General features: G+C 34.7%; 1 protein-coding gene across 2 annotated transcripts in view; it reads right to left on the bottom strand.

Moving 5' to 3' along the window:
* Positions 1-17,790, bottom strand: part of LOC107193792 (GRAM domain-containing protein 3-like) — a 154,628-nt gene that overhangs the window by 126,901 nt on the left and 9,937 nt on the right. For both annotated transcript variants that reach the window (XM_015583296.1, XM_015583297.1), the window contains exons 2-3: positions 16,856-17,111; positions 7,952-8,137 (exon numbers count right to left, since the gene is read on the bottom strand). In XM_015583296.1, the coding sequence (XP_015438782.1) occupies positions 7,952-8,137; positions 16,856-17,111 (442 nt within the window). The remainder of the gene's footprint in view (positions 1-7,951; positions 8,138-16,855; positions 17,112-17,790) is intronic.

Below are 17,790 nucleotides of genomic sequence, written 5' to 3'. Positions count from 1 at the left end.
TTTTTAATCTGAGGCTAGAATGAAAATTTAGTAAACACATATCGAAGATTTATGTTAGTTATATACATATTGAAAATTTCATTAAAATCGGTTATTCCAGAAACGAGCGGCAGGCATCAAAAGATGCAAGAATTGTTAGATTTACTGTAGTTGTAGGTTGTAGGTCGAAAGTTGGGAAAAACTGTGATTTTCAACATTTTTAAGTATTTGTATCTCGTAGCAACGTTAACCGATTTTGATGAAATTTTCAACATGTATATAACTACCATAAATCTTCGATATGTATTTATTAAATTTTTATTATAGCCTCAGATTAAAAAGTTATAAAAAACGACCTTTACTAGTTTCTTCGCGATTTCGACCAATTGCAACTTTTTCAATTTTTTTTTTTAGTATTATCATTATTGGGTGTAAGGGAAAGTTCTGATGTTTTGAAACGAATCCAAGCTGCTTAATGTGGTCGAATGTTGTTGTTTGGTGAGTCCCAAGCCTCTTTGCAATATCAATAGACGTTGATGTTCGTTTGTTCTCTTTCATTATGCGTGAAACATCATTATCAATACGTGTTGGTCTCCCCGACCTGGGTTTTTCTTTTAATGAAAAATCACCACTTCGAAATTTTTCGAATCATTTTTGTCAGGTTGTTGAGGTTACTGTGGTTTCACCAAATACACCACAATTTTTTGCTGCTTCCACAACATTATTTCCTTTCTGATACTCATACAATATGCAGTGCCAACAATGCTCTTTTGAATCGTACATTGTGAAACTGGTTAATATAGAAAATAATTCATTCACTGGACTAATTTCTATTACAGAAAACAATAGAATAGTTAGGCTCAAAACTGATGTAAGGTTTATTTCAATACCTGTCTGCCATATTGTTTTGGCAAGAAGTTTTGACAGTTGACAAAATAAAAAAACGACAGAATACTTCAGCTTCCACTCAGTGTTATTATTATTCTCAATGTCTTACCTTTCTAAGAATTTCCATAATGTATAAATAACTTTTCAATTTTCACGACGAAAGTAATCCCATTGTCCACACTGTCACGATCATCCGTTGACTCGGAGAAACCTCCAAATAAATGGTTCCCGTCCGGATCGCGATAACTCCGACAGTATGCTACTCGTGTTTTGTTGCACAATTACATAACGTAAAGAAGCCCGTGACCTCGCAATTTCCTTATCGTACAAATTATTTATATCCGTAACATTAAACATACGGCGGATCGTGAACAAAATCTTGCGCGTCGTGCGGATGCACAATAAGCGAATTCGTAACTGTTGTCACGAAAAAGCGTCTCGCGGGTGAAAACACTTATCATCCGCAAGAAATTTTACCGTGATTCTTATCGCGTTCGTATACACGAGAGATCGATTAACACGTACGCGAAATTTATCTGTGGTTCGACGTACACACGTCAATGGAAGTCCCACTAACAATAAATGAAGTATTCGGTAGCTATGACTGACCCGACGCCTTCGAAGATACAGTAGATAACCATTTTATATTGTAGTAAAAATAATTTGTTCTATGTGTTACGCTATATTTATCAACTAGACTTCATACTGCTGCATGATTGCTGGAACAGTAACTCATTATTCTATTAGGATATAATAAAGGTTACAGAATGCGTACATATACAAATGATTTTCGATTACTTTTACCACAATACTTTTATCAAATCTTCGTAGAATAATATCTTTCTTCTTCTACAATTACACTGTTCGACACCTAAAAATTTTTGCACTTTTCAGTAAGCGTTTCTGATAGACCTTTATGAGCTGAATATGAATCTGCAAACCGTTTCTTTCCAGCACGTCCAATTTTTGAAAAAATCATTTTGAAAAGAAATTGCAAATTTTCAACTTTGGAACTGTGTTGTGCTTCTACAGGAATAGTTATTCAGTTTCTTTTGTTACGAAATAATTCTCTGGACTCTTCCGAATAAAATAAAATAAATTATTACTATATTGTAGACATCTAAATATGTTTAAATAATGTTTAAAATGAAAAGGCTACCGAAGACGCACCACTTTTTGCTGATATTCTTTAATTTATTTCAAAAACCAAAGACGTAGGAGAAAATGTAACCATAGCACACGATAGAGCAGACCTTTCTACTCAGGAAAGTGTCAAGGAAAGTTACAAAATCTGTTTTGTTGTAAATAGGGAAACGAAATAGTTCAGCAAAACACACGGCGGTGACAGTGGTACTCAATGACGGCGGTGGCTTTGCCTGCCGCTCAGCGTAACGGAAGCGTTAAACGCGCACGGCCACCACTGTCGACGCCGCGTGTTTTGCTGAACTATTTCGTTTCCCTATTTAAAACAAAACAGATTTTATAACTTTCCTAGACATTTTCCTGCGGAAAAAGGTCTGCTCTATCGCGTGCTATGCTTAGATTTTCTTCTAGACCTTTAATTGTATGTCTGTAATATAATAATAATTTATATCATTTTGTTCGGAAGAGTCCAGAGAATTATTTTATGTCAAAAGAAATTGTATAACTATTACTGTAAAAGCACAACACAGTTCCAAAGTTGAAACTTTGAAATTTTTGTAGAATTTATTTTTTCAAAAACTGAACGTGCTGGAAATAAACAGTTTGCAGATTCATATTCAGCTCTTATAGGTCTATCGGATACGCTTATTAGAGGTTACAAAAACGAAAAAACGTTTAAATTTGTTGAACAATGTTATCAGACCCATAATTCTGATCGGTAGTGTATGTGGTCAGGGCCGTCCGTGGGTTATTGGCCGCGCGGGTGCAAAAAGGACTATTTTTGTTAAATATAAACAATTTTTCGTAAACTTCATAGATTTGATTATTTTTCAGAAATGATTTGTAGATTAAGCTGGTTTAAACAAGGAAGAACAGCGTACAATAGGTACATCAACAGATGTTCTTCTTAAAGTGTTAAGAAAACGAAAGCACGATTTTATAATACAGTTAAACATTCGTAGATTTAACTTTGTACTTTCATTACTTTTATTCTTTTCAGTAATCTTTTAACAATCGAGCCTGTAGCCAAACTAACTTGTGGTTCCAGTAAAACTAAAGCATTTTTTAAAAGATTAGAGTTCGATGACAAATTTCTACATACAGAACTATTAAGTGGTTTAAAAACAGCAGTGGTTAAAAAGAGCAATGAGGAGCAAAAAGAGTACGTTCTTCAAATTGTAAACGATTATTGCCGACAGTTTCCTGATCATAAAAATAAGACTCTGTCTGGAAGCTAACATTTGTAAACAGATAAAGTTAAAAATGAAATACTTAAATCATTTATTTTCGATTCAATTTTCTTGTTTCTTGTCAGTCTTCAAAGTTTGCATAATAAAGACCACAATAGTAATATTATTATTAATAATATTTAATGATAGCTATTATAGCTATAATAATAATTACTATTATTATTCTCGAACGGAATAACACCGATTCTTTGCGATACCAGTTTGATAATACGATTGCGATACCACGTAATTTTCAAACATCGTATTGCATGTTATGGCTATTGAACGAGAAATATTATGTCCGGAACACGTACAACGTGTACGTACAAATTTATAGACTATTGTTTTTGTTTTTATTTTTATGGTGGTGTGTTAATAAGATATTGTGTTTTGTTCTCATTTCTATTCCCCTATTCTACAGCTATTGTTATGTCACGAGACTATCCTTCAAATACTTTCAACTGGTCTTCGAGTATCTTAATCTATTATGCTGATTTGTATTATTATTATCATTATTGATTAATATTATTATTATTATGTATTTACTTTTAAAATTCATTAAATTTGGAGATTATGAATTCAAAACACACGATAAACTGATTACACTTATTTAATCTGTAAGCTCAACAAAATCCGACACAGATAAATATATTTATAACTTGAAGAGAAAGTTCAAGAAAGTCAATATCAAGATCGAAGGGTGTGAATTAAGCTTTGAATTTCGTAACAGTAGTTTTTAAATATTGCTCACCAAATAAAAAATGAATTTATTGGAATGGGAAAACAGTAACGGAACAAGGGATTGGAAAATTTGTTGCTTCCATGTCTCTATTCTTTTGCATTTTGTAACACATTTTCACGTTAACTAAAACTTATTGTACCGAATACACAGATTCTGAATTTTATATTCTTATAACATACAGGAGAGTTCAAAATGGAATAAAATTTGAATGTTTATGAAGTTGAATCAAACTTTTATGTTTAATTTGGTAACATTTTTAATAACAGCAAGAAGTTCTTGTTTAACATCTACTTGAAAAATGTTCTTTTGAAAACTTCAGTTTGTATAAGCAACTGCAGTAACTTATAAACTAAATCGCTTTACAACATGTACACCATATTGTTACCTATAATTTAATTTACAAAATAAAACTCGACACAGTTAAAAGTTAAATATTTCAAAAAATATGAGCTTTAGGACATGTACTATCTAACATTGTTTCTTTGCTATTGTGTATCGCTGTATAAATTTTTACTATTCAAAGATAATGGTCCTATTTGGAAAACAATGAACAAATATATCAAAAATGGAGAATAGAATTTATTTAAATAAGGCATCGTACTCGAGAAAATCGATTTTGCACATATACCAAGTATGCGTGCACTTAACTCTTAAATAATTACTTGATGGATATTGGTGTACGTTGCTCGTTTTGCAGTATCTACTATCTTATCAGTGCGAAGCAAGAAAAACATTCAATGCAACAAAATGTTTACTTTCTAAAGGTTTTATTTTATTATCTCAGAAATTTCTGAAATTCTTACCCGAATTGTTGCGTACCTACGTATCTGAATCCTTTGTACTATGTTACGTTCGTAATGAATTGCTACGACCAACTCCTGTTCCCGGGGAAAAAATTATTAAACTATTAGAGTGATTGAGAAAACCCAGAAATTTTCCCCGAATGTTGGCCGGGCGTTTTCACACCGTGCATACTTGGCCCACCCAGGGCCACCGTAATAAATTAAGTACGAGCCGGCACGTACCACTCGAAATGCAGAAATCTTTTAAAATTTGCCCTTCAAAGATTTTTGAACACTGGGGTGTTGCGTCTGGGTTAAGGGGTCATGCTCAGTCAGAAATTTTACAAAAATCGATTCATCACTTTCTACATTTTCTTGAAGTACAACATCTCGAGAATATTCGGTGCAAGTTTCAAGATAATCCACTTAAAAATGACAGAGTTGCAGGCATTATGGATTACTCTATTTGGTTGAAAAGCCTGAACAGCTACTTTTCAATTATAATTCATTATTCACATATCATAACAATGCACTGACAAAAAAATGTTTCCAACACAGATTAGTCAGCTCTTCCTGTTCTGCAAATTCCAATATGAAAAAATAAAAAAAAAATTTTTTAATAAAAAATAAGGTCACCTTAATTTTTTTATGGTCACTATATATTTTTTATTTAATAATATTATAGCTGACGTCAAGACTAATTCAATGACCTATATATTATTGTCCTTAAGTATTAAAATAACATTAAAACAGTTGTGAACAACTAATTCTTCGATCTGACCCACTGTGCAACGTCAGCATCGCAGCAAAAACAAACCAACAGATCCTCGCTGCTCTCATCTCCGCTCCACTATAATCGCTCGCATTGGATTCTGTTGGTTTGATTTTGCCGCGATGCTCACCTCACCGCTATCATCGCCTCTCGCCGCCACACTACAATCGCAGTCTAAAAGTCACGGAGCCTCAGCTAAATTCACCTATACATGACAGAATAATATCATTTCTTAGGAGAAAAATGTGTCAAATTGACACCGAGGACGGATAAGGGTTAAACGATTATACCTCGAAACTATTATTGAATCTTTATTTAAAATATTCTTCGGTATTATTGACAGTTTTAAAGATATTCGAGGGGATCGATTTAAACGGGACACCCTATACATATAAACGTTAGCTGCCTAACATGTATGTAATGACTTCACTTCCTCGAGCCAACCAGTGCGTGTGCTATTATGAGTAATGGATGACCACTGTGCATATGGAAGATCAATTGAGTGTGAACAGTATTACAGAGAGTAGACGGAACTGATTTGCAAAGTGCACTAGAACGTGCACCGAAATGGACCACTGACAACGAACATCCGCAAAGTATTCGACATCAAGTCCGCTGAAACGTTTTATATTTGTAACATGACGAAAACTAAGACCCGAAATCGAAATGAACACACTTACTGTTACGATCACAATGTTTCATTTTCATATGCACGCTAATAAATTGCGTATTTTATCTAAAAACATTGTCGATGAAGAAGTAAGACCATTCTTAAGAACTTGTACCTTTCCACTTTTTAAGTTTTGCAAGTTTCTAAGACTTCTAAAAAGTTTCTATTCAGTTATTGTACAATCTACTTTGAATGTTTCGTCTTTCAAAACTTCGTAAATTTTCTTGCTTTCTTTAATTTCCCAAAAGATTCTATAAAATGGCGACATAATTTAATAGGTAAAGTCATTGAGGGACACTACGAGTAACTTCCATTCCTTCTTTTTAAACGTATACACCACGTTAGTTAGTTGTACAGTTCACACTGGACATTTTTTTCATATTCTTCGTTATTACTGACACGTTCGTCACCGTCATTTGATTTCGAAACAATGTGTCATAGACCATACTTAACAGCCTGTTAATATTTCATGTGATTTTTTAGAATATTCTCAATCTCTTCACTTTTTAAATTTCCCAAAACGTTTTCTTGTGCTATTAATAGTGTTTGGAGGAATGGAAGAGACTAAAATAACTTGGATGGTCATTTTCACCCCTCCATTGGGAGGTTTTTACGTGAAAGCGAATACTCGCTCTTCAGTAGCAGTGTTCGACAAATATATGCATACATATTAGCGTCAACGTGTTTTAAGTGGAGTCGAAGGCGGATGGCCTGTCGCTCATTGACCGTTGGAGAATTTGTGATAGGATTCGAGTGTTACGTACGAAGACACTCTCGTGACCTCTTAACGCTATCGAGAATTGGAATGCATCCGGCTAGATTACGTAGTTGCCCAGGGGGTGTTATGACATGACCAGATTTTCTTGGAAAACTGATTTCCGTTAAAAAACAGGTGTGTGTCCCCCTACTTTTAGACTCGAATTTTGGGTATATAAAGAGTAATTCTCAGTGCGTGAAAACCGAGAATGCTGGAATTAGCTTCCGCGATTATTACTCGCATTAAGATTTGTAAAACCTTTACTTGCTTTATATACATTTATAATTTCAGTGTTGTTATACATATATGCAACTTATTTGATCTTATACTTGAAGTTGTTATTCAGATACGTTGAATAATTGATTATCACTCATTATCATGAAAATAACAATACTGAAATATGAAAATATTAATAAACAAATGGGATTGTAACCGGTAGATTTACATCTCAACTACCATGATTGTTAAGAACCAATTAAATCTTTTTCAAACTCAAAAGACGGTAATGTTAAAGTAATAAAATTTAAAACAAATTTATGAGAATTATTTAAAATATTATAGTAATAAATCAATATTCTGCACTGTATTTACTTATACACCTGCATAACAATAATTAATTACAAAAAAACATTTTCTGAATGTTTCAAACTTCTAACAGTATTGTACATCGTTTCAATATCCTTTAATGGTACTAAATAATCACTAAAATATACAATCTAAAATAAATGCTGAACGAGTTAATGAATATCTAGCAAATGTGCAGAGAAGCACAAGAAAAACTCGTGTCATAGCAATACGACGTTCTTCATTGCTCCGAAAGTGAAGCACTATAAAAAGTGCGTTAACCGACTTTCCGAGGTGCCTGTATACCAGATTACATATTGTACAAGAACACTATGACGATGGTGTCCCTTCGATATAGCGGCGATTATGAATGAAAGTGCCTGAACGATTATCGCCGGGAATGGAAAGGCAAACACAAAACTTACCCATTGATGACGGAAGAGGATTCATCATTGCTAGGTGGTCCCGACACGTGGACTTTGGGCACGTTGTAGACATCCACTTGGCCTTGAACATGACCATGACTCGCTTGCTGATGATGGCCTTGAGTCGACGAGTATTCATCGCTGTCGCTACTGTGCGGTGGCTCAGGCCCTACTCCGCCACGAGGTCTGAAAAACCAAAATATCTGAGATATTAAACCAACTCGCTGAACATCTTAATCATCTTTAACCCTTGGAGTATGGTGACCGGGTCCGCTTAAACCCAAGTGTTTAAAAGCCATATCTAACTTATCGATTTGTAAATATAATTTAAGTTAGAAGTTGTTTATATTTAGTAGCATAAAAAAAAATGATCTCGCTCGAAAGTATGTTTAAAAAGATGGGAAACATGGGGTTTCAAACGGACCCAGGCACCACTGTCTCTACGAACATTAAAAACGTTCGTACTCCGAAGGTTAATAGGTAATTCACCATTAGATTTCTGTTCGATGTGTTAACCGAAGACGTTATGTGTTCACCGAATGATTCTACGTGATTTTCTGCATTTCATTGACCGTTATACAATGTAAAATGAATCCGCTAAGTCGATAACGCCCGTAATCCACGTGCTAATGCGAAGCACGACAAATTTTCTATGAGACTCGTTATCGATTTAATATCATATAAAACGTATTCTCGTAATGTATTTGAAAAATTATAATGAATCTGTTACGTATTACGCGACAATGGAATCTCCAAAAATATCCAACAGATGACGTAACACTGGTAATCGGTTAATTTCGTACGGTCCTATTTCCTATTATGTTTTCTACTGTTGTAAATGATTGATGTTACAGTTCTTTCGAGTACACCGAGATGTGTAGAAATTAAACGAAAACGTACATGGAATTGATGTGTACTTTGAAGAAAACAAAAAGAATACACGCATCGTGACGATGACGTATATTCTAACCTATACATATGCATACATAGAATCACACGCTTCTAGAACGCGCTACTTCCTGCAATTGAAGAATAACGGGAAGGTGTGATTCGACATACATCGTGTCCTGTAACTTATGACAACTGAGAAGCTGTACTATTCTATTTGTAGAAGTGAATAAAAAATATGCAATAACGTTTTTATATGTGGGACTTTGTACTCGATTACATCAGTGTTGAAAATTAATCGCAAACGTGTGTAACTGAGCATTTGACTGGTATGGTATTATTTTTTTACAATAGACAAAACCGTCATTATGACCAGTGTTTTTTATAAGTGGGAGTAGTGAGTAATAGCCAGCCACAATACTCCTGTATTTATCAACCATAAATAAGTACGCGTAACAAATAAATGATCAAACTTGATTTTTGTTTTTTTTTAATCGAAGCCAAACATTTAACAATGTTATTCACCGTTCTCGATCTACTTTTTCACATAGACTCGTCCAGGTTGTATCCTCAGTTACAAGACATATTATGTGTAATAAAAATGCACTATTCTTTTCTTATGCGCGAGATGAATGATGGTTTCACTGAATAACTGAGAAACACATAAAATATAACGGAAGCATAACCTTTGCAAGACCTCAGAATTCCACATCCGCCGACGATCGTTAAACAGTTGAAAATGCAACAAGCGCGACCAGCTTAAAAACGAGTTTGAAAAAGTCACACCTGCGATGAGTATTGTCGTAGCTAGCAGTCCAGTAGAGGGGCGCCACTGTCCCACGTTACTGCTACCACAGTCGCATGCAAAAACTAACTCGCAAAATTGGATCTTCTCTCAACGGAACGGAAATGTCAATTATTAACTAGACTTCCTATATCCCCGTCCCGTTCCTCATTCTACACACAGTACAGAGAAGTCTACGGGACTTTCTCTCGAAGACAACAACCCGGAAGCTTATTCGGTACAATATAACCGCAGCATCATTCTTCCCCGGAAGCTGCTCGAAAGATCAATGAAATTCCCGTTCGTCAGCACTCGTACGTTTCTTATCTCGAAAGATCCTCTTTCACCTCGCGGCACCGGTCGAGTCGAACGGATAACGATCGATATATTACACTATCAGAGACTTGTTCGCGTGCGTCTTCTACCACGGAGCACCGATTCCTCTCATCCGAACGCGATTCAAATATATCGCCTGGTGGCCAAGATTTCGGGTTGTCCCTCGGACACGGACGTGGCTGACGGGCAACAACGGTATGTCCCGCGGATGACACGGTCGCATCGAAAATACGGCAATGCGGTGCGTGGTAGAATGTATGGTGCAGTCCGCGCTCGTGCAAACTCCTTGCTAGTCGACGACGACACGGACGACACTTCCGCGGATGTACACCAATGGTTCAGCACCACCGTCGTTGGATGTACGCGAACGCATACTCAGCTGTTCCGTCGCGTCTGCGCCAGTCCAGGCAGCTATTGACCGAATACCACACGCTGGCTATGTATGCACTATAGCTATAGGAGCTTCTGTGGAGAAGAGATACGTGCACGGATGCGTGTACAAACACGCATATATACAAATGTTCCACAGGGGATCATCGCCGCATCGTTGCACCCGGTACACGTACGAAACTCGACCGATAGAGGGATCCGCGGAGCGCAGCCGGTCAGCTGATCGCCCCGCGAATGTTGCGTGTGTTCCCCGGACTAGCCCAATCCGGCCGTCTCTTTCCCGCGCACGAGAGACGGGTGAAACGGAGCGATACACGTGCGCAGTCTCGCGCCGCTATATGTTTACACGATGGACGTATAATTGCCCCATGGGCCGCTGACGAAATAAAAATAACTTCCTCATTAAGGGGACTGCCGGTATACATATATGTACACCGACGACAGTGGCGTAACTAGTCGAACAAAGCGCCCAAGGGGGCTCACGAACTGGTTTCTTTAAGAAATCGTGGGACGTGGTTACGTTTGGCGGAGCGAATTCGTTTAGAATTTTTAAATGTCTAACATCTCGGTACCGTTAAACACGAGTGGATGAAGTATGGTGAATTCGTACACTTGGATAAGCTGCTTTGGGTACGTAGGAAATAACATAACCGGTAAGAATATTATTAACCAGCTGACGTTGATAAATTCGTGTACACTCTCCCTTAGAATATTTAGATTCTTCAATGGTAACCTAATAGGTCAGAAACGAATGCTTCTACTGAAATTATAAAAAAATGTTGATATGTATATGATAATGATACTTATTACCTGAAACATTAACTCAGGTTTTTAATGGCGAAATAATTCCTTTTATAAATATTTGAAGCCTCTGCAGAAGACAAAGAAATGTCAGAGTTAAAGGATTGTAACAAAATAATTTCATAAACACGGTTAGTGTGCCGTGCAGCCGGCAATATGGCAATCTATTTTTCACAGTACATCACGTATTTATTATTATCCGTAAGGTTTGCCCCTATACATTTAATATTGTCAATGTAAGGCTTCAAAATAAAGAATTTGTTTTGTAGGAAAATAAAAATATAATACATATTGACTCATAGACTATACGTATGTAGACGCTAAAATTGATTTGTAGTTGAGACAGGTACTACGAATTAGACGACAAAACATACATTGATTCTACGAAAGATATGATATCAAGAATTTGGGCTATGTTTGACCATAAATTATCGATCAGAATTCCCAACCCAATTATTGTTTACCAAGAGCTTCAAGTTGCTGCAAGCAGCGAAGAGCAAAGTAAGATGGAAGATAAACTTTGTAAATTCAATTGTAATCCATTCGATAATGACGAAGTTCAGAACGTGGTGAAATGTACATTGAAAGCTAATGTCACCGGGTCAATTAGAATTAGATAAATACTAGGATGAAAACAATGGAAATACCTATGTGTCATTATTAGTATGCTACTACGCGACAAAACGTGTTGCTGCGATGTAACAGTAAGTAGCAGCTTACTTGGTAGCAATGACAGACATGACATAGCTTTTATAAATAAAATGTTATGGACTACTTCAAAACGGGCCTACAAACAAATAATTTAATAATAATGCTATAGGTATAGTTAGACGAAACATAATTATATTGAAGCCAGAATTACTTAACGAGAAGGAGCACCCCAAAAAGAGTTGATTGAAAAAAACAAAAGAACCGAAATATGATTAGACATTGTCGATTATTCTAAGATATGTATCTTAAAATTCTTAACTTATAGTGAATACTTTAAGGTTATTTTTCATGAAACTGTATTTCTCAAATTGGACATAAAAATTTGTTTAGCCAACTTAAAACGTGATTCAAGAACATACTAAAAAGTTGAAATATTTAATAAATACTAGAAGATAAATTTCAATCCCTTCATCCGTAGAATTTCTGCTACCAGTTTTAATAGCTTAGTAATAAGTATAATAATTACAATTTCCTCTCCACCGAAGCCCTTGCGAACAGTGTTTTACATATCGTTCCGCCTATACAGATCCTTCGCCGGATGTACATATGCAAGCTGTTCACGAACTTTTCACGAGCTGCATGCGAGCCAATCGAGATCAACAACTGCTTTCATATCTCCTATTGATATTTGCGAACAGTTTTTCATGAGATCGCGTCTGGAGCGGTGAAATTATTAATTTTGAAAAATTGTTTTAGTTGAAAAAAAAGTTTTTAACCATTTATTTTAAAATTATTTTAAAGAATGGATAAATTAAAAAAAAAACACGTTCACTTCAACATGGTCTTATGAAAAGTAATTAACGTTAACACTATTTGTACCGCATGGCTCGGCCTGTCGAGGCAGTGTGCTTCGACATAGCAAATTAATCATTTCACAAAGCTCATTTTAATTAGTTTGTTACTTCAGTAGTTATCGTTTATTGAAAAAAGGTTGACACTATATTTTAAACAGCTGTAAAATCGACGATTTAAAAAATTTGGATAAGTTCTTCGAGATTCGTTTATACATACAGTGTCGGACAAAAGTATTCGTACACCCTTTAAAACGGAACAACTCTTTTAAAATTGGTCCAAATGATTACAGTTCTTTTGTAAAGTTAGAGACATTAGTTTATTATATGATGTTTAAACAAAAAATTGAAAAAATTGCAATTGGTCGAAATCGTGAACAAAATAGTAAAGATCATTTTTTACAACTTTTTAATCTGAGGCTATAATGAAAATTTAATAAGTACATATCGAAGATTTATGTTAGTTATATGCATACTGAAACTTCCATTGAAATCGGTTGATTCAGAAACGAGCGACAGACAACAGGCATTAAAAGATCTAGGAATTGTTAGATTTACTAATTTTAGGTCGAAAGTCCGGAAAAACTGTGATTTTCAACATTTTTAATCATTTGTATCTCGTAGCAACGTTAACCAGTTTTGATGAAATTATCAACATGTATACAAATAACATAATTCTACGATATGTATTTATTAAATTTTCATTATAGCCTCAGATTAAAAAGGTGTAAAAAACGACCTTTACTAGTTTCTTCGCGATTCCGACCAATTGCAACTTTTTTATTTTTTTTTGGACACATCGTGTAGTAAACTAATGTTCCTAACTTCACAAAAGAACTCAAGTCATTTGGACCAATTTTAAAAAAGTTGTTCCATTTTAAACGGTGTACGAATACTTTTGTCTGATACTGTATATCATTAAAGACCGCAAGACATCCAAGTTTGAACAAAATCCGAAATGTTATTCTAAAAAGTGTCCGACTTTGTGTGGAATGATCCTCTGATAAAAAATAAAGAATTTAATTTTCTGAAAACGTGAATCGCCCACGCGACCAATTAACATTTGCCAAATGCAAACGTCGAGTCACACGACTTGCCTAATTAATTATTAATATGTATGAAAAAAATAAAAGGATTAATCTACGTATTGATCTACAATTCATCTATGTATAAGCACTGAAATTTAAAAGTCCATTAATAGGCTACACATCAGTAAAGTGTTAATGGTAAAAAAGTAACCGTTTATATGCTATTATGATAATTAAACGTGGGCAGTAAATTTAATGTGTAAAAGAGTTTCATAAATATACCAATCCCAGAGAAAACTTATTTTATTGTGATCACTACGTTTATTAATTTGTAGCTAACAATTTATAGTATTGCTGTTATTCCAGATGATCGAACAAAGTTTGTCCGGAGTACCAATCAGGTTGTTTATGGTGTTTTCGTGAATGTTTTTTCACACTTGGATAATTTCTGTTTGCAGTCCATTCATGGTTTAAAATTGGTAATTATTAGAAAAAATACGTCCTATTAATATTTAATAGAATCTAGATTCGAGAAAGCTGCGATCCAAATTGAACATCATATACTATTCTGAATTGAATTATCTTTCACAATATTTTGAAGTATTTTATTTATTTGAATTTATACTGCTGCACGCATGAACGTCAGGTCCGCTTTGGACCTTGTATCGATCCAAATCGTATCGTATTGCGCGAGATTACTGTAAATACAAAATTCCCATTCAGACAAGCATAATAACGTGGTTAATGGTGTCCAATTTGTGTGAAGAAAAACTAATCGAGGATTCTTCATAAACCACAATTTCGTAAATTTTATCTTCTGGATATATACTGGATGCTTAGCTTTATTAATAATTCAACAGGAGGTGTTGAATATATGATCTCAATATGAGTTGATATTGATCTATATAAATGGAATTATCCATCTTATATAATGGAATTATAGTCAGTATAACCAGTACATATGTATGTATATCAATGCAATGGGGGTTTTACAAGATGCTTTCTAAACCTCTAAATGTCTCAAAGTAATGCTTCCAAGGGCTTGTTTATGAAACATTTGAAAATCAGTATTCTATAAGAAAAATTTCTATACGTAAAACCTTATCAGACCCTTTTCACAAAGTTATTTTTATAGTATTTTATGTATAAAATAAAACCACTAACCCTGGCAAAGAGTATTTGATCGAGTGGGTTAAATGATGTAAATATTATTCACGTACTGAAGTAAAAAGTGTCTCCAGTAATAGGACAAGACATGGATTAAAATAGTCATCTATGGTAAATGATAACATGATAAATAACTATCGATAGTTATTTAGGTGAAATAATAATACAAAAATAAACATCTTTATTTATTCGCAAAATACAGAGTAATAAGATTAAGACATGATTAAAGAAAGGGTTAAATCATCTTCAGGAATTGAAGAAAGATTTCAATAAATTCTATTGTTATCCTTTTGGTTTAGTAAATTGAAAATGTTTTAATATTTTGTAGCACTGCTTACACAGTCTCTTGCAATCTTCACTTTTCAATGAACATTACAGTATTTCATATTTGGTAAATACACAAGAAAATTTATTATTCCGCTAATATTTCCTCTGAATAACGTCAACTCCTCTATTCTATTTCTTTAATAAACATACAATAGTTTTAATTTATTAGAAAATGTGTGTAAATACTTCCTGCAATGATAACATGGATACATTCGATTGAATACTTTCTGCCAGAGGTAGTGTTAGAATTTTTTACGAAAGATTCTTATACTTTAATTTTGACGGGCTTGGTATATTTACGAAACACACTGTGAAGTAATTTCTCCATTTTAATCTGGCCCTATGTTGAAACTATTCGGAAGTAATTCTGTAATAACCACAGCTGGGCAAAGTACATATTTTAAATAATAAATCGTCTGCTTTATTTTAAATCCTGCGTATAAGCATGAAAATAAAATAGTTTATTGATTGTATTAGTTTTTAAAGTAGCATTCTATTTGAGCAACACTGAAAATAATGCGGCTTTATTTTGAAGTATTTGTTTTAATTTATGTCACGTTCCATTCGTAACGCCCAAATTAATCTTACTATAATACATTTATGGATAAACATGTTTTTCTTATCTCTTGTTACATGTCATTTTATGTTTTGAAGTTGAACTGGATACACATTTTAAAAGTACAAACTTAAAATATCTTATTTCACACTTTAGGTTAATAAAATATTCTATTCTTCAGAATTTCGTTTCCCAATTTAAAATATTATCTCATTTGATCCGTACACTATCGACTATTCGAAACAGACGTCAGAATAATTTCTCTCGAAATTTCCCCCAGCTTTGGTAACAACAGTACATTCCGAAACATTCCTTCAAATGGGGCCAGATTATGCAGAAACCTACCAATCCTCAAAATGACAAAAAAATTCGTTAAACACAGTACGAATCCCACAATTTTGTGATCTTTATTCTGCAAAAAATCACCAATCCATAGAACAACTGTTACATTACCTAATTACTGAAACGCTACCAAGCCATAGAAAATGAAAAATAAAATTAAAATTAACTACATAGAAAATTAAAAATAATATTAATTTTACTACTCACTATTAAGTAAGCCATTGAAAATCGTTATAAAACAAGAACAAGAAATAAAATATAGCTATCAGCATACCCAATAGAAATAAAGCTACTTTTGTTAAAAATAAAAATCTTCAAACTAAATTCACTTCATTTCTGATCATTCAGAAATGATAGCTTTTCGCATAACTCGGCCCAAATGTCACTCCGCTACACGGAAACAAGGTTCGCTGGAACGGCAAAAAAAAAAAGAAGAGCTGTCCAGAACGTAAAATCGTAACAAAATCCACTATCCAACGGGTTATTCACGGTAACGAAAACCACTGTTTCCCCAAATTCACCGAATGACCAACGAATTCCTCTCGTATATAACCAACAGTCAACACACAGACACACACCTCCCTGTCATGGAAAACCGCAACGCCAGAGCCTCGCCACCAATACACAGTTGTGCGCAGTATTCCCTGGATTTCAGCGAAAAACCATCGGACGGCGTTTTACTTCGATGGGGAAGCTGGTTTATCCCGTCACCGCGGATAAATCCGGGTTGGGATCGACGGAACAAAACGACGGACAGACGACCGTCGTAACGGAAGGACTTACGTGGGCATGGACACGGCCGGGCAGCCAAGCTGCAGGAGGTGCCTGGCAAGGTATTCCGGCGCAGGTGCGTCAATCGCAGGTGCGGAGTGCCTGGCGGGCCGGACTGGCGTCCCGTCGGATCGGTCCTGATTCCACGACACGATGCTCGATAATTTTCCATCGTACGAGGACACGTGCAGTCGATTACGATCCACGTTCGATGACTTTGGTATCCTTAGGGAGCCACTGCGTCGTACACCCGCGCCCAGTTCGCTGTCTGAAACCAACCATTGATCGAATTTTCTTTAAAGAGAAACACTACACTGTGAAACATAAAAAGAAATCGATTCTTTTTAAATGTATTTTCTTAAAGTTTAAAGGGGTAACATACCTTTGAGCTGTTGAATAAGAGGGAGAATTAAAAATTATTTTGTATTGTACATATATGGGTTATTCCACACGAAATCGGACACTTTTTTTAGTAACTTTTCGGATTTTATTGACACTTTGATATGCTGTAGTCTTGAAAAATTTAACAATTTTTTTATTTTATAGCTGTTTGAAACATAATGTGAACGTTCTTTTCACAAAATCACAACTGTCGAACTAACAAATTGATCCAAATGAGCTTTGTGGGTGCTTACAGTGGAGACAGAAGAGTATCTAATAAAAATGATTTCAGTTAAAAATATATTTTTTTACTGAAATAATTTATCTACACTGTAAGCACCTACAAAGCTCATTTTGATCAGTTTGTTAGTTCGACAGTTGTGATTTTGTGAAGCAAACGTTGACATTATATTTCAAACAGCTGTAAAATAAAAAAATTGTTAAATTTTCCAAAATCCTTTGAAATACGTACAGTTTTTACATATGCAGAATTATTGTTTATTAACAATTTGATGTATACATCTTATTATATGTTATTTCCTTAATAATTTCTGAAAGATTGAGTT

Source organism: Dufourea novaeangliae, unplaced genomic scaffold, assembly GCF_001272555.1.
Source record: "Dufourea novaeangliae isolate 0120121106 unplaced genomic scaffold, ASM127255v1 scaffold24, whole genome shotgun sequence".
Lineage (NCBI taxonomy): Eukaryota > Metazoa > Arthropoda > Insecta > Hymenoptera > Halictidae > Dufourea > Dufourea novaeangliae.
Note: the sequence above shows the minus strand (reverse complement) of the source record. Positions and strands in the feature narration are given on the sequence as shown.